Source organism: Podarcis erhardii (genome assembly GCF_964252035.2).
Source record: "Podarcis erhardii genome assembly, chromosome: 10".
In the NCBI taxonomy this organism is placed as follows: Eukaryota; Metazoa; Chordata; class Lepidosauria; order Squamata; family Lacertidae; genus Podarcis; species Podarcis erhardii.
Genome location: NC_138500.1, coordinates 34,932,458 through 34,950,268, shown reverse-complemented (window position 1 = coordinate 34,950,268; position 17,811 = coordinate 34,932,458). Strand labels below are relative to the sequence as shown.

The 17,811-nt window shown below is 40.7% G+C and overlaps 1 protein-coding gene across 2 annotated transcripts in view; it reads left to right on the top strand.

The window, feature by feature from the left end:
• The window catches only part of ANO4 (anoctamin 4), a 154,451-nt gene extending 137,875 nt beyond the window's left edge, over positions 1 to 16,576 (top strand). For both annotated transcript variants that reach the window (XM_081878227.1, XM_081878228.1), the window contains 8 exons: positions 869 to 966; positions 2,611 to 2,753; positions 3,894 to 4,046; positions 5,186 to 5,333; positions 8,561 to 8,680; positions 9,844 to 9,949; positions 14,716 to 14,916; positions 15,946 to 16,576. In XM_081878227.1, the coding sequence (XP_081734353.1) occupies positions 869 to 966; positions 2,611 to 2,753; positions 3,894 to 4,046; positions 5,186 to 5,333; positions 8,561 to 8,680; positions 9,844 to 9,949; positions 14,716 to 14,907 (960 nt within the window). In that variant the 3' untranslated portion in view covers positions 14,908 to 14,916; positions 15,946 to 16,576. The remainder of the gene's footprint in view (positions 1 to 868; positions 967 to 2,610; positions 2,754 to 3,893; positions 4,047 to 5,185; positions 5,334 to 8,560; positions 8,681 to 9,843; positions 9,950 to 14,715; positions 14,917 to 15,945) is intronic.
• The last annotated feature ends 1,235 nt before the right edge of the window (positions 16,577 to 17,811 follow it).

The window sequence follows — 17,811 nt, the reverse complement described above, 5'->3', positions numbered from 1 at the left end:
ACAGCAGTGTACCCTTGGGGGCTTCCAGATGGTGGGAGACCACCATAAGCAACAGTAATAGATTTCATCATTTATCTGAGGTGCCTTTTTGTAAAATTGAGGGTGATTGGAATGTTCTCATGACAAGTAAGGTGATAATGATGACAGGGGTGCCAACTTGAATAAAATACTGTGGGGTCACAGGTAAGCCCTGCCCTGCATAATCGATCACATGATGCAGTGCACACACACCATTTGAATGGGAATGCCCATCAACTTCAGGGGCAGCTCAGCCCCCTCAATTATTTTATTGCCCCCATGGCCCCTAGGAGTTGGCTTCTATGAATGGTTGTATGGAAGAAATGTAACTGTTCAGCAACTAAATATTTGAACCAGCCATTAGATACAGCACAGATATGGTCATATCCACACCAGACAATATAAAACACATGGCTTCCTCCAAAGAATCCTGACAACTGTAGTTTACTCCTCACAGAGCCACAATTTCCAGGGCCCTTAATGGACACTGGGGGTTCTTTGGGAGAAGCCACACACTTTAAATATAAGGTGTGGATGTGATATGTGCATACGCGTGTGAAATCCCTTTCAGCCTGACCTTCCAAATGTGACATTCGGTGTCGGCCAATGGACATGGCTTGACCAAAATGGCCTCATGGTCCAAATGACAAGGCCTGCTGCGCCTAATTAGGCCTGCGGATTGGAGGTTCCCTGCGGCTTTTATAGGAATTACTTCTGAGTAACCATGTATAGGATTACATTGTCACTGAACGTTGAACATGTTTTGTAATATAAATTTAATATGCAAGCTATTTTTACTCTTTGACGCCCCATTGTTTGCTCCCTTGCCCCCTCCCTCCTCCCCCTACAGTGCCACCCTAGTGGATGCCTTATAGATCTCTGTATGCAAATGGGTATTATAATGGTGCTAAAGCAGACTTGGAACAACTTCATGGAACTAGGCTACCCGTAAGTAACTGTGGGATTTTATTTTATTTTTTAAAATCCTTGTTTTTAACTGATGGGGTGCTAAACCATGATTGGCACGTATCTTTTATGTGATGCACCTTGTTCATTCGTGTATTTGTCTGATAGCCATTCTACTTTGGATAAGGTCATTGTAGCAGGACTATTCTGTGAAAGATTTGACCTTACAAAAGGAGTATCTGAAAGAGAAGCTTGATAGATAGGTAGCTAGATAGGTTTGCCTTGTTATCTATGGTTTTGCAAGCAGATTATTTATATAGTACTATAAAATTCATTCTTCCCACCCCCCTTCAAAAACAGAGATAGGAGGGAAAGTGCTCTGAGAAGAGCAGATAGAACCCATTCACCTGTGTTTTATACAATAAAATGAAATATGTTGTAATTAACTGATTAAAACATACACATGGTATAAATAATGGTATAAATAATACCCAACATCAAAATGACAAATAATTGAATAGCTCAAAACTCCTTATATAGAAAATGGATTGAAATATTTTACATCACTAAATCAATACTGCTGATTTTAGAAGTAGTAGGACCTAGTAGTGCTTCAGTTAAAATCCTGTTGAAATAAGTAAGCTGATTTATACATCTATGCTTTAGAAACCATGCTTTTGGCTTGGAGACTGACAGCCCAGTCTTAGCCCTGTATACTTAAGAAGGATGTCTCACTAATTTCAGTGGGATTTATTTCCAAGTAAGGGCAGCTGTGTATGTTGCACAGAGTAACTTATAAATCTTTTATGGCTTCCTGTATAATGTCCTGAGTTGTACCTATTGCATCAGCACTTGGTTCACTTGTTAGCAGACAACATGTACTGTAGTTATTAGCTTCCCTACTTATCTCTGCTTCCTAGCATACTGAACATTCAGTCCTCACAAATACACCCTTTTTAAAGGAACCCCACACATCTGAACACACTTCCTCTTCTGATTAGTTCAGACAATTAGCTCTGTCCTTTGCAATGGGAGTTACACAAACCAATCAATCAGACTAAAACGTGTATGTAGTCTCTTTTTTCCTTTTATATTATCTGGAGGTAACAACATTGGTTTGTGGTCAACAAAGGCTATTAATCTACACAATCAGCTGTGCATCACAAAAACATGTCTGTGTCATGAATTGCTTGGTGTGTTAATTTGTAACATTTCCTAAGAGTTCTAACTAACTTTGCTGTTCAATCTCTTTTAATACAATAAACAGAGACAAAGGACAAAATTGCATTTGGACTCGTCTGACTCGAACCCCACTTATTTTTTTTAATGGATATTGTGGAACCTGAAGGTTGTCACATAACAGACTTTGTGCCTGATATTTATGAGTTACTCATGGCACTTGAATTCCTGCAGACCTTCCAGCATTTTTCATCCTCTCCTTATATAACCTTATTGATCCAAATAGTGTGCAGATACCCCAAACAGCAGGATATCTGATATATGGACTAACAGGAGTAGGGTGGACCCCAAACAGCAGGATGTCTGATATATGGACTAACAGGAGTAGAGTGGAACCACTAACTGTCCTGTTCTGCAAACACAAGTATGGCATGGTGGTGGAGAGGCAGATGACAATGTTGAAATCAGTTGGTTAGAAAAAATGGCATTTCCCCCCTACATATGCAGGTTAATTCAGAACTGGTGGACCAGAAGAAGATTGCGACAGGAGCACGGTTCACTGCGAAAAGCAAGCTTCCCACAGTGGGAGAAAGACTACAACCTTCAGCCTATGAATGCCTATGGACTCTTCGATGAATATCTAGAAATGAGTATGAAGAACTCTATGCATAAATTGCTTCATCACGGTCATTTATACAGTGGTACCTCGGTTTATGAATTTAATCCGTTCCATTTCCCTATTGAGGCCTCCTGCTGCCGGTGCCCTTCCACCATTCAGATTCTGTTCTTAGACTGAGGTAAAGTTCGCAAACTGGGACACTACTTCCAGTTTTGTGGAGTTCTTATACAGAATAGTTCGTAAACAGGACTGTTCTTAAACCGAGGTACCACTGTATATCATGCTTCATTCCACTACTTCCAAACAACAAGAATGTATTATTTTAGTATAACAATCCAGAGCATTACTGCATGTAGTCTATAAAATTATTATTGCCTTAGACTAGGACAAATATAGCTTAGGACAGCCTTCCCCAACCAGGTGCCCTCTATGTGTTGTGGACTACAGTTCCCATCATACCTGACCATTGTCCATGCTGACTGGGACTGATGGGTGTTGTAGTCCAAAATATATGGAGAGCATTGAGTTGCAGTCTATTACTTTAGGACAATCGTCCAATTCTGGGAATGGTGATTTGTTCACTTCCATATGGAGTCAACAATACGGCACAAGGTGCTGCAGTGGAGTAAAACAATTCTTGTTTTAATTATCTCCCACACTCAAGGCCTTGCAATGTGTTTTGGATCTAGCTTGAAATTTTGAGTTGTAAGTTGGAATGCAAGCTGGCAGGGATATTTAAACACTTAAATAAACTACATGAAACAGTAGGCACAACACCAGAGTCACTAACCTGTGGCCTTCCAGACTTCGTTGGACTACAAGTCCCATTGTCACTGACCATTGGTCATGCTGGCTGGGGCTGTTTGGGAGTTAGAATCTAACAACATTTGGAGAGCTTCTGCTTAGCCATCGCCTGTGCTTCTCCTTACTCAATGAAGTCATGGGTTAAAAAACAAGTAAATTTACCATACAGAAAGCATAGTGGGAACCCAGGTCTTCCATTTGCCTCTCATGTTCATTAAAGCTCAAGAACAAATATGCCGAAAATTTTGATAACAAGGGACAAGTTAAGATGGATCAATGGTGCAGATATATCCAAAGTCAGCACTCTAATTTTGGGTTGTTTTCCAGTGTGTGGCTGAGTGTGTCCCTCATTCTCACCCTTTCACAGTTCTTCAGTTTGGATTCACAACCATCTTTGTGGCAGCTTTTCCACTTGCTCCACTTCTGGCCTTACTTAACAATATTATTGAAATCCGGCTTGATGCATACAAATTTGTTACACAGTGGAGGCGACCATTAGCTTCTAGAGCCAAAGATATAGGTAAGCTGTTTACCACTATGAATTTCAAGTGTCTGCTCAATGCCACAATCTGCTCATATATTCAGTTGCTCTCTAGGTTGGACTGCTGTAATGCTCCCTCTGTGGGGCTGCCCCTAAGGTTGCCCCAGAATCTGCATCTAGTGCAAAATGTTGAGACTTGACTGCTCTTTAGGGTAGACTATCACCATCATGTTACACCACTGCTGAAAGAGCTTTTTTTTTGGGGGGGGGGAGATTGCCCATAGTTGCTGAGCTTTTTTCAAGGGGGGGATTGCCCAGACTTATTTAACTTTGGAGGGGGGGGGCTTTGCTGAAAATAGCTCACCTGCAGGACCAAAACAGCCAATCACATGCACAGTGATGCACCAACCAATCATTAGCAAGCAGCAATCGCCACGTACAGTAGCAAATAGCCAGCGGACCTTGCCGAATCCACCAATCACCAACAAAAACGCCACTGACAATCTCCTGCTTGCGGCAGCCACCAATCGCCCGTCCCACCTCTCCACTATCCATGTATAAGATGCCCACCAATTTTAAGCATAATTTTAAAATAAAAGAACCTCCATCTTATAAACGGGAAAATACAGTAGCTACCATGCTAGGTTCATGATACAGTACTGGTGTTACAAAGCCCTATGCAGAATGGCCATTTTGTGTTTTGCCACACACCATTTTGGTATGGTATGGGCTGCCCATTACACTCTCTCAAAATTCAAAATGTTCCCTATAGTCCAAAAAGGCTGGTGACCCCGGTGTTGATAATACTGAGTTAGATGGATCAGTGATCTGATTTGGTATAAATCAGCTTCCTATGTGCCTATTAAGTAGTAAATATTTTTATTTATGTTATTTCTTTGGAGAGTTTTATGATTAAGTGGCCTATAAACCTCGTTAAAGGTTTTTTTAAAAAAGCTTTCAGTGAGTATTTAAAACAATATAGCAAGATCGCCAGCTTAATGTCAATAGGCAGAGAGTTTCAAAGCATAGCTGCCGCCGCACTAAAAAACAGGTGCCTTGCAAATTTAGAACCAACATTATATGGCATTTGTACTAATAAGGTGCAACTGTATTTGCATTTGAAATGATATTTCTTCTGTTGTTCCTGGAACTAACACAGCATTTTCTTTATTACACAGGAATCTGGTATGGAATTTTGGAAGGCATAGGAATTCTTTCAGTTATCACAAATGCATTTGTTATTGCTGTAACTTCGGATTTCATCCCTCGGCTTGTTTACGCTTACAAATATGGACCATGCGCTGGTCAAGGGGAGGCTGGACAAAAGTAAGTTTTAATTATAGAAACATGAAGTAAGTTCATCCCAGGCCCAATCTACACGAGCATTTTTTGTGTGATGCTGTTGCTTCTTGCTTGCTCAGGAGGCTCACAGTACATGCCCCCAACCTGTAATAATAACTTCTTGATTCCATGACTTCTCAGGCTATTTTTTAAAATGATTTTTGTAACCACCTTTCTACCTATTGCATCACTCTTTTGCTGTGGATTTCCAGTCAAACCCATTGTGTGCTGCTTTTGTTATAAGTGGAAGAGACTTTGATCCTACAGAACTTGCTTGGCATCCTTCTTCATCATCATCTCTCTCTATCCCATCAGCTGGATGGGAGTGGACCTATGGAAAGGAAGTTTTATGCTGCAACAACTGGATGGCTTTTTTTTAATGCTGCTTTTTAGTAGGCACCTATGCTTAACTTAAATAGCCTTTCCCATGCAACTTGTACTATTCATGGGGAGGGGAAATGCAATTGTGGTCTACCCACATCCACATCCTTATCTGAGGGGTGTGTGTTTGCAGTTTCTTATTCACCCTTGTGCAAAGTAATTCAGAGGGTGGTCTCTCTATTAACTTGGATTAACACAAGCATGTACCTGAGTTGTTGTTTTTAAGAATGATCGCTCCCCGCTTAAAACGGGGGGCGCCCTTTGCGTGGACGCGCGCAGCCCCTAGATCTGAAGCGGCTCCAACAGCATAGGCTTGGCTTTGCCTCCCTCAGGTGGGATACCTAGAGGTCACCGCCTACCTCAGTCAATTGTCCAATCCCACCTGGGGGAGGTGTTGCCAAGGAGACCAGGCCAGGTAGGGGAGGGATTACCTGCCCACACAATAGAGGGAGGATCTTACCTGGGAATCCTCACTTGGCTCCAGAGCTTCTCCCGCCCTACCCACCCTCAGTTAATGTCTTATTTTGCAGGTTAATTTTTCTTCACAGGTTTTGCAGGTTAGCTTTTCTTCACAGGTATGCAGGCGCTGCTACGTTAAGGTCGCTGTTAAAGGGCCGGAAAGGAATTTCCCTGCATTGGCAGGTTTCACCTTTCCCGTAGCAAAACGTCACAACTTTGGCGGTATCAGGCCTTGGGCGGAATCCTTTAGTCCATCTTCTTCTTTGCGGCGGTGATACCAGGGTTCCCCGTTAAAGGGGTTTCTGAAGGGAGGCTTTGACCGTACGCCGAAAGGTCGTCATTGCTGTCTCCTGCGGCGGCGGCGTAACGGGGGTGGCTATCTCTGCTTGAACATATGTTCTCCAGAGCCGGCCCATCCCCCCCCACACACACACACTGGATAACCCTGATGCTCCCTAGGTCCCCGGCTGGGGACTGGGGAGGGAGAACGCCCAATGCCTGAGCCAAGGTCTACCCACATTTGAAATTTAATAAAGTTGTGGCCAATTTAATCCCATAGCACGTTGTCTTGAGTCGTTATTCCACATGACGGGGGGGACCGCGTGGGATCTGGGGACTCCGCCTGTCCACGCAATGAACTTTCAAGCACCGCAGTTACAACTAACTGCAGTGATGGTTGCCATAGAGTTTTGTGATAAAGATCCTCCCACGTATTTATTGCCCTTTGTGGTGGCATGTAGCACAGAATGCATTATAAGCAAATGAGATTCAGCAGTGTGTTCCATATAGTGTGCCTCTTGAGTGGCAATTGCATTGGTGGAAAATGTCAGTACCGCGATGCCTCAAAAACATAAGGGATTTCAGTATGGATTGCGCCCAGATCTCCATAACTTAGTGCCTTCCACGAGCATCTCTTGAAAGTTCATCCAGCCTTTTGTACTCCTGTTTGGCTTCAAAGAACATAAGGAACAAGATAAAAAAAAAAGTCCTTTTGCCTAATGCAGCGATAAATAGGGAAAAACTACAGCAATACAAAGTTTTGTACCAATGCTATTATAAGTTCTGCAAAGTACAAAAATCTTGGTAGTGTGTAATGCTCTCAATGCAGATTTTCTACATATCTGGTGGTCCTGCTAAATTATGCATCAATTTTGGAAGACAATAGTGGAAGTAAGCCAAAGAGTAATAGGAGACAAAATCAGCCAATTACCAAAGGATTTGTTGTTTGATATTTTGTGGGAAACAATAAATATAACAATAAGATATTACTCCCAGAAGCTCTCTTTGAGGAATGGAAAGAGAGTCTCCTGCCATTTCCTGTAGTTTTTCCAGAACATATGTTTAGGGTCTACTACTGCAAGTTTTAGCCATCCCATGATAATTTAAATGCAAACTGAGTTGACTGAAGCTTCCATAGTGTGGTGTATAATAAGACAGAAAGACATAGTACTGATGCTGTTGCTATTTTTCTATTTCAAAAGTTTACCCTTCGTTTCATTGGCGTTATGTGCTGGGAACTGTGTTCCTCCTGGATGCCTTAACACCTTAACCTAGTGAGCTAAGCCATGTTTCACAAAGGGTAACTTCCATTAAGCATTCAAATGTATTACATTTTCATTTTTTTGTGCACAGGAATGAATTTGTTGATGTTATATTTTTGCTATATTTTGGACGTCATTGTAGTTTTGTCATAGTGGCAGAAAATGAACAGTTAAAGTTACAACTTGTGATTGACAGCGCTACTAACTCATTAGCTTGTCAAGGATTTGGCACTTTGGTACATGTTGGAGAAGAAATAAATGCTCTGTTTCCATAATGAGTTGGGTCTGATTTCTGAGTTGTCAGGCTTCCTAAAGTTGTGTATCACTGCAGGGCATTTGAAGGTTTGCTTTTTCCTGTCTCCTTTCTTTTGCCAGCACAACAAAATAGAGAGAGAGAAATTTAGAAATGTACTGTGTAAGGGTTTTCAGCCTGTTCTGTTCATGCCAGCTTGCCTTTAAAGTGGGAATATGCAGGTCTTCTCGAAGCTGACTCAGGACCAAGATAGGACAAAGTATAATTTACTGTGGCATTCTTTTGCTGAAAGAAATATAAAATATAAATATTTCAGAACTTCAGTAGAGTTTTTATTCCCCAAAGTTGGTGGTTGCGCTTTGCTTACAGAACTGTTATAAGTGTTAGTAATACTGATCCATAAGTGATCATCAGTCACACTTGGCTGGAATGTTGATTTTATTAACTCTTGTTTCTAATATGTTTGGCTCACAGATGGAAGTGTTCCTTGCCCCCGCCCCCATCAACATACCATGTTTTGAAACAAGCCTAAAGTTAAAAGACTGAATGTACTAAATGGAAAAATTCTTGTTTCCCAGGTGTATGGTTGGCTACGTTAATGCAAGTTTATCAGTTTTTCTAGTGTACGATTTTGAACATCGTTCAGAACCATCATCAAATGGAAGTGAGTTCTCCGGCACGCCGTTAAAATATTGCAGGTAAAGAAATATATGCAGAACTACTGCCATGTGAATATTAATCTCTATTCTGTTGGTATTATTAGTATCAGTATAGCTAGTGAATCGTAGGAGCTCCCGCCCTCCACTCCACTTTCCCTCCAGGTAAGCAGCAGGAACCCACCGACGGGGGGGCGGTCAGGCAAGTGCTACCACCCCACTGCACCATTCACAGCTGCCCAGGAGCTTGAGCTATGAATCAGGAAGTCTGCAGTTAAATTCTTCTTCCATGAATTCCTGAGATGGCTATAGACCTGTCCCACCACTGTATTCTCCACTTTCTGGCTTTAAATTTTGAAGGCAGGGATTGTAACCCCTATAATTTCTCAGCCTGCGAAAATACAGCACAGCACTAACAGCTACTGTCTCTTCCGACATTAAACCCAGAAAACAATGGAGGAGGTGAGGAAACAGAATCTGGGTGGTGGAGGAGGAAGGGAGGAAGGAATTGAAAGAGCATGGCCATTTATCCTGCTCAGTTATTATGTGCAAAGTTGAAAGATTCTATGAGATTTTTTATCCTATTGCTATTTGTTGCTGCTTTTTTGCACTTCAATAGTTGTCTAGACAAAGATATTGGAAAACGGGGTTGTTTGTGTTCATGTAGATTAAACATAGTTTATTTTGCACTGTTGCTAAGTTTCCTTACTCAGATATGTAAGAGGAGGACATGGTTTCAACAGACACTGCAACCTGACAAATGTATGGTGACAGACAGCAGTCCTCAGAACAGAATCCTGGGTCCAGAAGCAGTTCTGCTTCCAGATCCTCACTGTCTATCTGCTTCTTTTCTCTCCCTCAATTGGTGGTATAGAACCAGAGCACTGTGTGCTCAGGAGGGCAGAAGTGGAGTGAAAAAGACAACTGTAGCCCTAGAGGAGCCTCATGCATAGGTTGAACTCCTTCAGATGTGCAGGGTTGGCACTTCTTTGCCTGTCTATTGAAGTCTTATTTCTTATGTAAGAAAATAAGAAGAACCTGGCTGGATGAAGCCAAAGGCCCACCTAGTCCACCATTTTGTTTTCACGTTGCCTACTCAGATGCCGATGCCAACAGACCTAGGGCAGAATGTTCTTGCATTTATGGCCTGGCATTCATTGCACTGAGATGGACAAGGCTAACTTCCTGTTTTGTTTTGTTCTTAGGTACAGAGACTATCGTGACCCCCCTCATGCTCCAGTGCCCTACGGCTATACGCTACAGTTTTGGCATGTCTTAGCTGCACGGTTGGCTTTTATTATTGTATTCGAGGTAAGTTTTAGGACTAAAACAAATTTTGCAGACTTCCAAACTTTATGTTAGGTTTTGAAATCTATTATCATCCTATAGATGAGGAAAAAAGAATGATCTCCTAGTTGATTCTGTGCAACAGATCTCAGCACAACATAGGATTTATTGCACGTAGCATGCTGGTCAGTTTCAGGGTCAAGTCCCAGTTTTTGAATTTGTGAGGTAACCTAAATGCTTCATTTTTAAAAACACCCTTTTCTTACTGTCAGAAAAGGGAAGGAAATCAAATAATGATTATCCTCTTTTTCTTAGCATTCTGGATATTTGGTTTAGAATTAGTATTATGTGCTTAGGCAGAAACTTGTTAAAATGTTTGTAGTCAATGGATTGTATAATTCTTGGTAAAAGAATAATTAGTAATTAATGCCATTTTGCATTTAATCAAATATTGTACTTCTATTTCCCCATATTGTTAGTATGCTGTTTATGACTAGTTTTGTCAAATAAGCTGTTGCAACATAATTATTTTTATTGTGAAATGAAAACTCCAGCAATCCAAAATGTGGGGGCATGACTGAATAATTAAAAATTAAAGACTATTTAAACCAGCAAAGTCCACCGTGCTGTGAATATTTTCAGATAAATTCAGTTATAAATAAATATTAAGAGGCAATCCTAGTTTAAAGAGAATTAACATAATTTGAAAAACTACTGATAAATCATAAGGACCATTAACTGTCAAAGATTTGGAAATTGCTTCTTAAATACGATACTTAATCAGAACAAGTAAAAGAATTCATGATTAAGTGGGGGTGAGACATAAGACTATCTGTGGGGAGACATACAAGTTTGCTTTGAAGATAAATATAAAAGAAAACTGCTATGCAACAGACAGTATGTAACAGCAAAGATTATCCAAATAGATGCTTGAAATGCTGGTGGTGGGAGGGGAATTGGGAATTATGGTTGCATATGGTGAGAATGTCTTTTTGAAGAGATACTATAAAAACAACCTTAAATAGTAAAAATTGTGGGATATTTTTTATTTATTCTACTTATGTCATAAAATTATATTCCTTGATTGTAGGAAAAAACTCTCAAAGTGGATATGAGACACCATTAGCCCCAGAGTTTTTCTTATTAAATTATTTAGGCAGTTTACTGAAATCTTTCAGCTTGCCTCCATTAAGAGGCAGTTCTCCTATGGCTCAGGCACAGTGGTCACCAGGTTAATTTTTCTAGAAAAAAGGGTGCTGGAACTCACCATGAACGCCTCCCTTGTTCTCTTATAATGGCAATGGTGCCCACCTGAGAGGTGCCGGAACTGAGTTCCTGTTGAAAAAAGCCCTGGTTGGTTACCAAGGTGTAGCCCTGGATTTTAATATGGTCAGCAACTCTGCCACTGTAGCCCAAGAGGCAACCAGGGTCCTTACTGCCTGTTTGCTCATCCCCCATCTTGTTTTTCCTCCGTTGCCAAGGGTCTGGCTTACCACGACATCTGAACCTGAGCTCATGGTTAAACTTTCTGCACACTCCGACTCCCGGGTTGGTGCCTCTGGTAATGGCGGAATTCCTCTGATCGGGAGGAATTTGCCCCGTGGGAATCTGGGTCTGGCCGCCATGGCGAAGGCGGAGACCCGTAAAAAATCGCAGGCGGGAGAAGCCTGTGAACGTGGGATTCGGCGGGCACCTTTTGCGCCTCCCCTACTCACGGGGAAACCCAGTTTCGGGGGTCCGGAGTGACGTGGGGTGAGCGGCGCAGTGCTTCGAATCATCTGCTTCTTCCACAGAGCGAAGCCGCATAGCTGTTGCCGGAGAGCGCTGACTTTTTCCTGTGGACAATTTGATTCTAAAGTAACTACCCGTGAGTAGAGCTGAAGCGGGAGAATCGGATTTTTAAACGTTTAATTTGGTATCGTAACGGGGAGGTTCAAAACAGGAAGTCCGCCTTCCCCTTTTGTAAATAGACTGAAGCAATGAGGCTGCAAGCTGAAGTTTTGGAAAGCCTATTGTAAAGGACTAAATTTCCATCAGTAAAGAATATTAAACCCCCCCCCCCTGGAGGCAGGAGAAGGGGGGGGGGAGTTATGAACTGAATAAGCCTGCGGGAGAGAGCAAAGAGAGTTAAAATACCACCGCTCAGACCCTGGAAACGGGCTGCTAGCAGGACTGACGTTTTTTGGAACGTTCACTGACAGCGATTGTTCGTTGACAGCTAGCAAATAAGAGAAATACATTGTTTCTACTGTCTCCGTCTGCTTTTAAAAAGGAGTAAAAGTAACTGAAAATTGAAACTAACTTCATTGCTTGAGCTGTGTTTAAAAAAAGGACATTACTAACTAACTTAAATAGAAACTGTTTCCCTCTAGAGGAAGCCTTTGAAACTGTTACAAGAGCTGGGCTGGGGGAATTTCCAGCTGCAAGATAAAAAACTGTGAGACTTTGGGACTGACCTTGAATCAGTTAAGTGTTATGGTTAATGGAAAGGAAAAAACTGACCAGTCAATTCTTGAAAAAACATTAAGGTTTGGGAGGACTTGGCAGCAATCTAGGAGAGCCTCAACATCAGGCCTCCCTGCTTCTTCTACTACTGCTTTTGTACCAGCATATTCAAAATCAAGAGGAATGTCGATAGAAGAGGCCTTAGCGGTTGCATTAAATAAGACAAATGATTCACTGGAACAGCTTAACAGGTAAGTAGACGTGACAAATGCGAAAGTGGAAGCTGCAACTACTAAAATCGATTTAAATACAGACAGTATAAATAATTTGGGACAAAAGGTGAATATCAATACAGAAACCATCCAGAAATTGATACAGGAATTTACTTTGACATGGCAGATTGCAGAGGAAGCTAGGGAGAAAGCCGTTGCTGCTGAACGTGATGTAACACAATTGGAGAGAGAGAGTCCCAGCCTTACAGAGGCAACTGGATGACCATAAGTCGACGCTTGCTATGATTGAGCTTAAAGAAAAACAAACGAATTTGAGGATCAGAGCCCTACCTGAATTGGAGAAGGAAAGTATGATAGATTTACTCACACAGGAATTTGCTGATTTTTGGGACTGGGACTTGGGTCAAGAAGAGATTAAAACTGTGAGGGCCTTCAGACTTGGAAGAGGAGGGAAAAAAGAGAAGAACAGAATAAGAGACTGTTGGCACTACCAGAAGAACCTAGAAGTACAACAGCCAAGAGTGGAAATTTTTAAAGACGCCCCGAAATACCTTTTGGATCTTATGTCTAACTACGGAGATTTGGCTGCCTTGCTGAGAAGGAATAAAATCATCTTCAGGTGGGAGTTTCCCCAAGGTCTACTCTTCAGCTTCAAAGGAAGGAAAATAAAAATAAGATCAGTAGAAGACAAAGTAAAGTTTTTGTATAAATATGAAGATCTGCAAAAGGGACTTGGAAAAGAGCTAAGAGCATCGGACAGAAGATCACCAGGTTGATGGACTATATGAAACTGGCGGAAATGACTGGCAGAATCCGAGACCAGGGAGAAGAGTCGGTGGAAGAAGACTGGAAAAAGTTTAAAGACTATTTATAGAAATATTGTAAAATTAATGAATGTTAGAAAAATGTTGGAATGAAGTTATATGGCTTTAGTAGAAATGTTATAAGGAATTAAGTATAAATAGATTATTAGAGTATTAGGGAAAAATTAGGTTAGAATATGTTAAGATAATTATAGGATAGAAAACAGAGGAAGATGGAAAGGAATTGCTGAAACAATCAACAGAAGTGGAATACAAAAAGGGAGGTGTGAGGAGGTCGTTGAAACAAGTAAATGAAAGAAATGACATTGAAATGGTATGATGAGTGTTAAAGTGTTTTTGTTTTGTTTAGTTTATGGTGTTAGTGTTGTGTAATGTTTTTATATTGTATTGTATTGTTTTTTTGTCTTTTGTCTTTTTTCTTTTTTTGTAGTGTTTAAAAGTAATAAACATTTTTTTTAAAAAAAACCAAAACTTTCTGCTCACTCCTCAGAGTGGTCCCAATGAAGAGCCCCCAGTTTGGGAGCCAGTAATTCCTTCGGCAGTGTCCCAGAGCTCTTCCACCTGCTTTCCAAAGTCAGATGCCTCCATTACTCAGCTTTGGGAAGGCAGTGAGAGGGCTCTGGCAGCGTCCCAGATCCCTCATGCCTCCTTCCCAAAGCCCAGCACTTCACTTTACCTTACCCTGCTTTGGGAAGGTGGCACAAGGGCTGTGGGACATTGCAAGAGCCCTCACACTCCCTTACCAAAGCCTGGTAAGTGAGGAATACCTGCTGGGTGCACTGGTGGGGAAAAATATAAATAAACTGAGAGCAAAGAACTGTGGCTCCCCATTCATTTATTTCCCCCAGCCCATGTAAGGTTGTGATTTCAAGTTGCAGGCTTACTGTACTGTATGAAAAATAAACAGTACAGGTTGTGTTTTTTATTGGTATTAATCATTCTTATGCTCAACAGAATTGTTGGAAGTAAAAATGGAAATATGAAAAAAAAAGTATTGGGATGTGTTATATATCTCAGCGAAAAAGACTATGCTTTCCTATCAAACGGGCCAGTCCCAATTGTTTCCAGGTAATGTTGACAATACTGAGCTCAGATGGGCTGGTGGTCAGACTTGGCAGTTTCCTGTGCTCCTAAGAGATGGACCAAAACGTGAATGCATAAATAGAGGTGCAATTGCAAAGACTGCATTTGTACAGATTTTTCTTAGCTAGGCGTATTTATTTAAAAGTATTCCATATCTTGTTGAACTTTTATGCTTAATTTACACACGTTTGTTTGTTTTCTACAGCACCTGGTGTTTTGTATAAAACACTTGATTTCCTATTTAATCCCAGATCTTCCTAAAGATCTGAGGGATCGCATGAGAAGGGAAAAGTATCTGATCCAGGAAATGATGTATGAAGCAGAACTGGAGCGTCTACAGAAGGAACGGAAGGAAAGGAAGAAAAATGGGAAATCTTATCACAACGAGTGGCCGTAACTAAGCTGGGTGAGCATTTCTAAATGATACGTCAGTTCAACAGTGTGAAACAAATTGCCCTGATAATTTGAGAAACTCTCTAATCTTCAATAAAATCAAGAGTTTAGGTAACTGTTTTGTGGGCTTGAACATAACAAGTCTGAAAATATAGCTAGCCTATCCTACTACTTGGGGTGGATAACCTCTGGCTCGCAGTGTGTTACCAGTCAGCCACTGGGTTTAAAAATTGTGTTGCATATTTTTTACCATTCTAGTAATGCTCAACATAACCGTACCAAGCCTAATAGTTTAACTATAGGAGGCAAGGTGAGAAATAAGAGAGTTAAAGCCTACCATTATAACTCAGGTAACCAACAATACAAATTGTGTTGCATTATGTTATGCAAGGTCCATCCTGTGGTACTTCTAGCATCAGTTTACTCCTTTTGTATGGTTTCCTGGTGATTAAAAACTCTCAGAGTGGTATGTAGGTTTTGTTCAATAAAACACAGGAATAGATTATAAGGTAAGTTTTCTGAAAACATCTTTGCATTGGCTTAATAAAATGCAATTTATTTTTGTTTGTTCTTTTTATTATTATGTACTTTTGTGTTCTGAACCACCCTGTGACCTATAGATGAAGAAGGGTGGTATATAAATTGAAGAAATAAAATAATTTGTTCTATTGGCCCAGCAAAAATTACCTTTTACTGTATTACTGTGTGTTTTTGAGCTTACATAAATCTCAGTCTGAAGGATGTGTTGCTGCCACTGTTCACAGTGAGACATATTGTTTGATAATGAGTCCTCTTTCTAAGCAACAAGTTTCCCCTTTTGTCCTTCATCAGATTAAAATACATGCAATCCAATTACAGTCCCCCCAAAGACAAAAATTGTGGCCTTGAATCCAGTTAGAGATTCACATTTGCTTAATCTCACAACTTGTTTGTACATAATGCAATATCCTTGCTATTTGGTTGCATACATGAATTGTGTCTCCTCTTTTCCTGACCGGATACTATTTTTTGTTGTCGCTGCTGCTGCTGCTTACATTTGCAGGTAGGATACCTATATTCCATTTGCTTACTACAGTTCCACGAGAACACTACCTTCAAGAGAATGAACAAAAGATGCAACCTCAATGCATGCCACAATCTGACATAGCAAACAGGACAAAACATGTCAAGGAGTTTTACTGTGAAATCATCTTGCAGTCTGCATATGATTGCTACTCGTATGCCATTCTAAACAAGCATGCAACTCCAGTTTTTAAAATCAAGAAACTTATATACCGTGGACTATTTTTCAGCCTGTTTGCTACTCTTTTGCATTATGTTCCTTGTCACTTTTTCAACACTTCCAATAGTAAATAGACATAAAAAATCTGGGTACTTTAGCAATGGCTATTATAACATCTATTGAAGTACCATGTATATCAGACACACTGATTACATATCTGGTAGCTCTTTGTTTTCATTTTTTTTTGAGGGAAGATATTATATATCATACATATGTATAATATATATAAAGTATATAGAGATTGTTTATTGTAAATAGCAAAACAAAAAACAAAAAAAGCCCTATGGTTAAGAATGTCAAATTTTCACTTAAAATATACCATCAACATAAAGCCATGTTTAATGCTTCAATAATGTGATAAGCTTTAAAAATAAATTATGGATAAAATTCTTGCTTTTTGTGTCTTCAAAAATTATTTTAAAATCTAAGTTATTGGATATTTAATATGACATATGTATTTTTAAATTTGATCATGTGATGGATCACGTCACCTTTGAGACTGTTTGCTCCCATATAGGCCTGCTTGAGAATTAAGATCGTCGAAGACCTTCCTCTTGGTGCAATTTCAAGATATTTGGTGAGTGAGCACAAGTTACAGGAGCCTTGCAGTGCTGCCATGGTTCTGGAATACTCTCCCAGTCAAAATCTTCCTGGTTTTTCTCTTGCAGAGAAAATCACAGAGGGAAGTGTGTTCCAGACTACAGGGGCAACCATGTAAAATGCAACCTTGCAGGTCACATGACCCTATAGCAATCTGTAAGATATAGTGCCACCAATAGGGTTTCCTCTGAGGATCTAAGTCAGGCATAGGCAAACTCGGCCCTCCAGATGTTTTGGGACTAATACTCCCATCATCCCTAGCTAACAGGACCTGTGGTCAGAGATGATGGGAGTTGTAGTCCCAAAACATCTGGAGGGCCGAGTTTGCCTATGCCTGATCTTAGTGGTTCCAACAGTCATTTATATGGGGGACTATATTTCAAGGAAACAAGCTGTGGACACCGTGAAGGGGAGAAGTGGGAGGCTTATTAGTAACAGTGTAGAGTCATTATTGAGCAATACTTGGCCTCTGCTCCTAAGAACCCACTGCTGCCCAGACTGTCAGGATTGTTCAAGAGCTGTCTGACTAGTGAGGGAGAGCTGTGGAGATGGAGTGGCTGACTTCTGCTAGCTACAAAGGCCTGGGATACACTCTGCTCTGGTACTGCCTGAATTGCTTCAGCTTTGAAAGCAAAGCAGGGAGCCTAGAAGCATCAGAAAAGATGTCAAAATAGATTATGCCAACAAAGGTGATGTTGAAAGTCATGTGTACAATGCATAGTTTAGGCAATGCAACCCATCCAGATTATAATTGGGTGCCCCTCTGGAGATGAATCCACTAATCAAGTTTTAATTTGATTAAAGCAGCCAAAATAGTTGTATAATGTCAACTGGTCTCATAAATTTACCTGCTGCATGTTTGGGAATACTGGCAGGGCTATACTAGGCTGTAAGAAAAAGCAAGGCTGCCAAGGAAGGATACCTTCCTTGATATAATCCATTCTGGAATTTGCTTTGAAGCTGATCCAGAAAGGTACAGAAACTGGGCTTTGAGTCCACTAGTTTGTTTCGTTTCCTCTTATTACA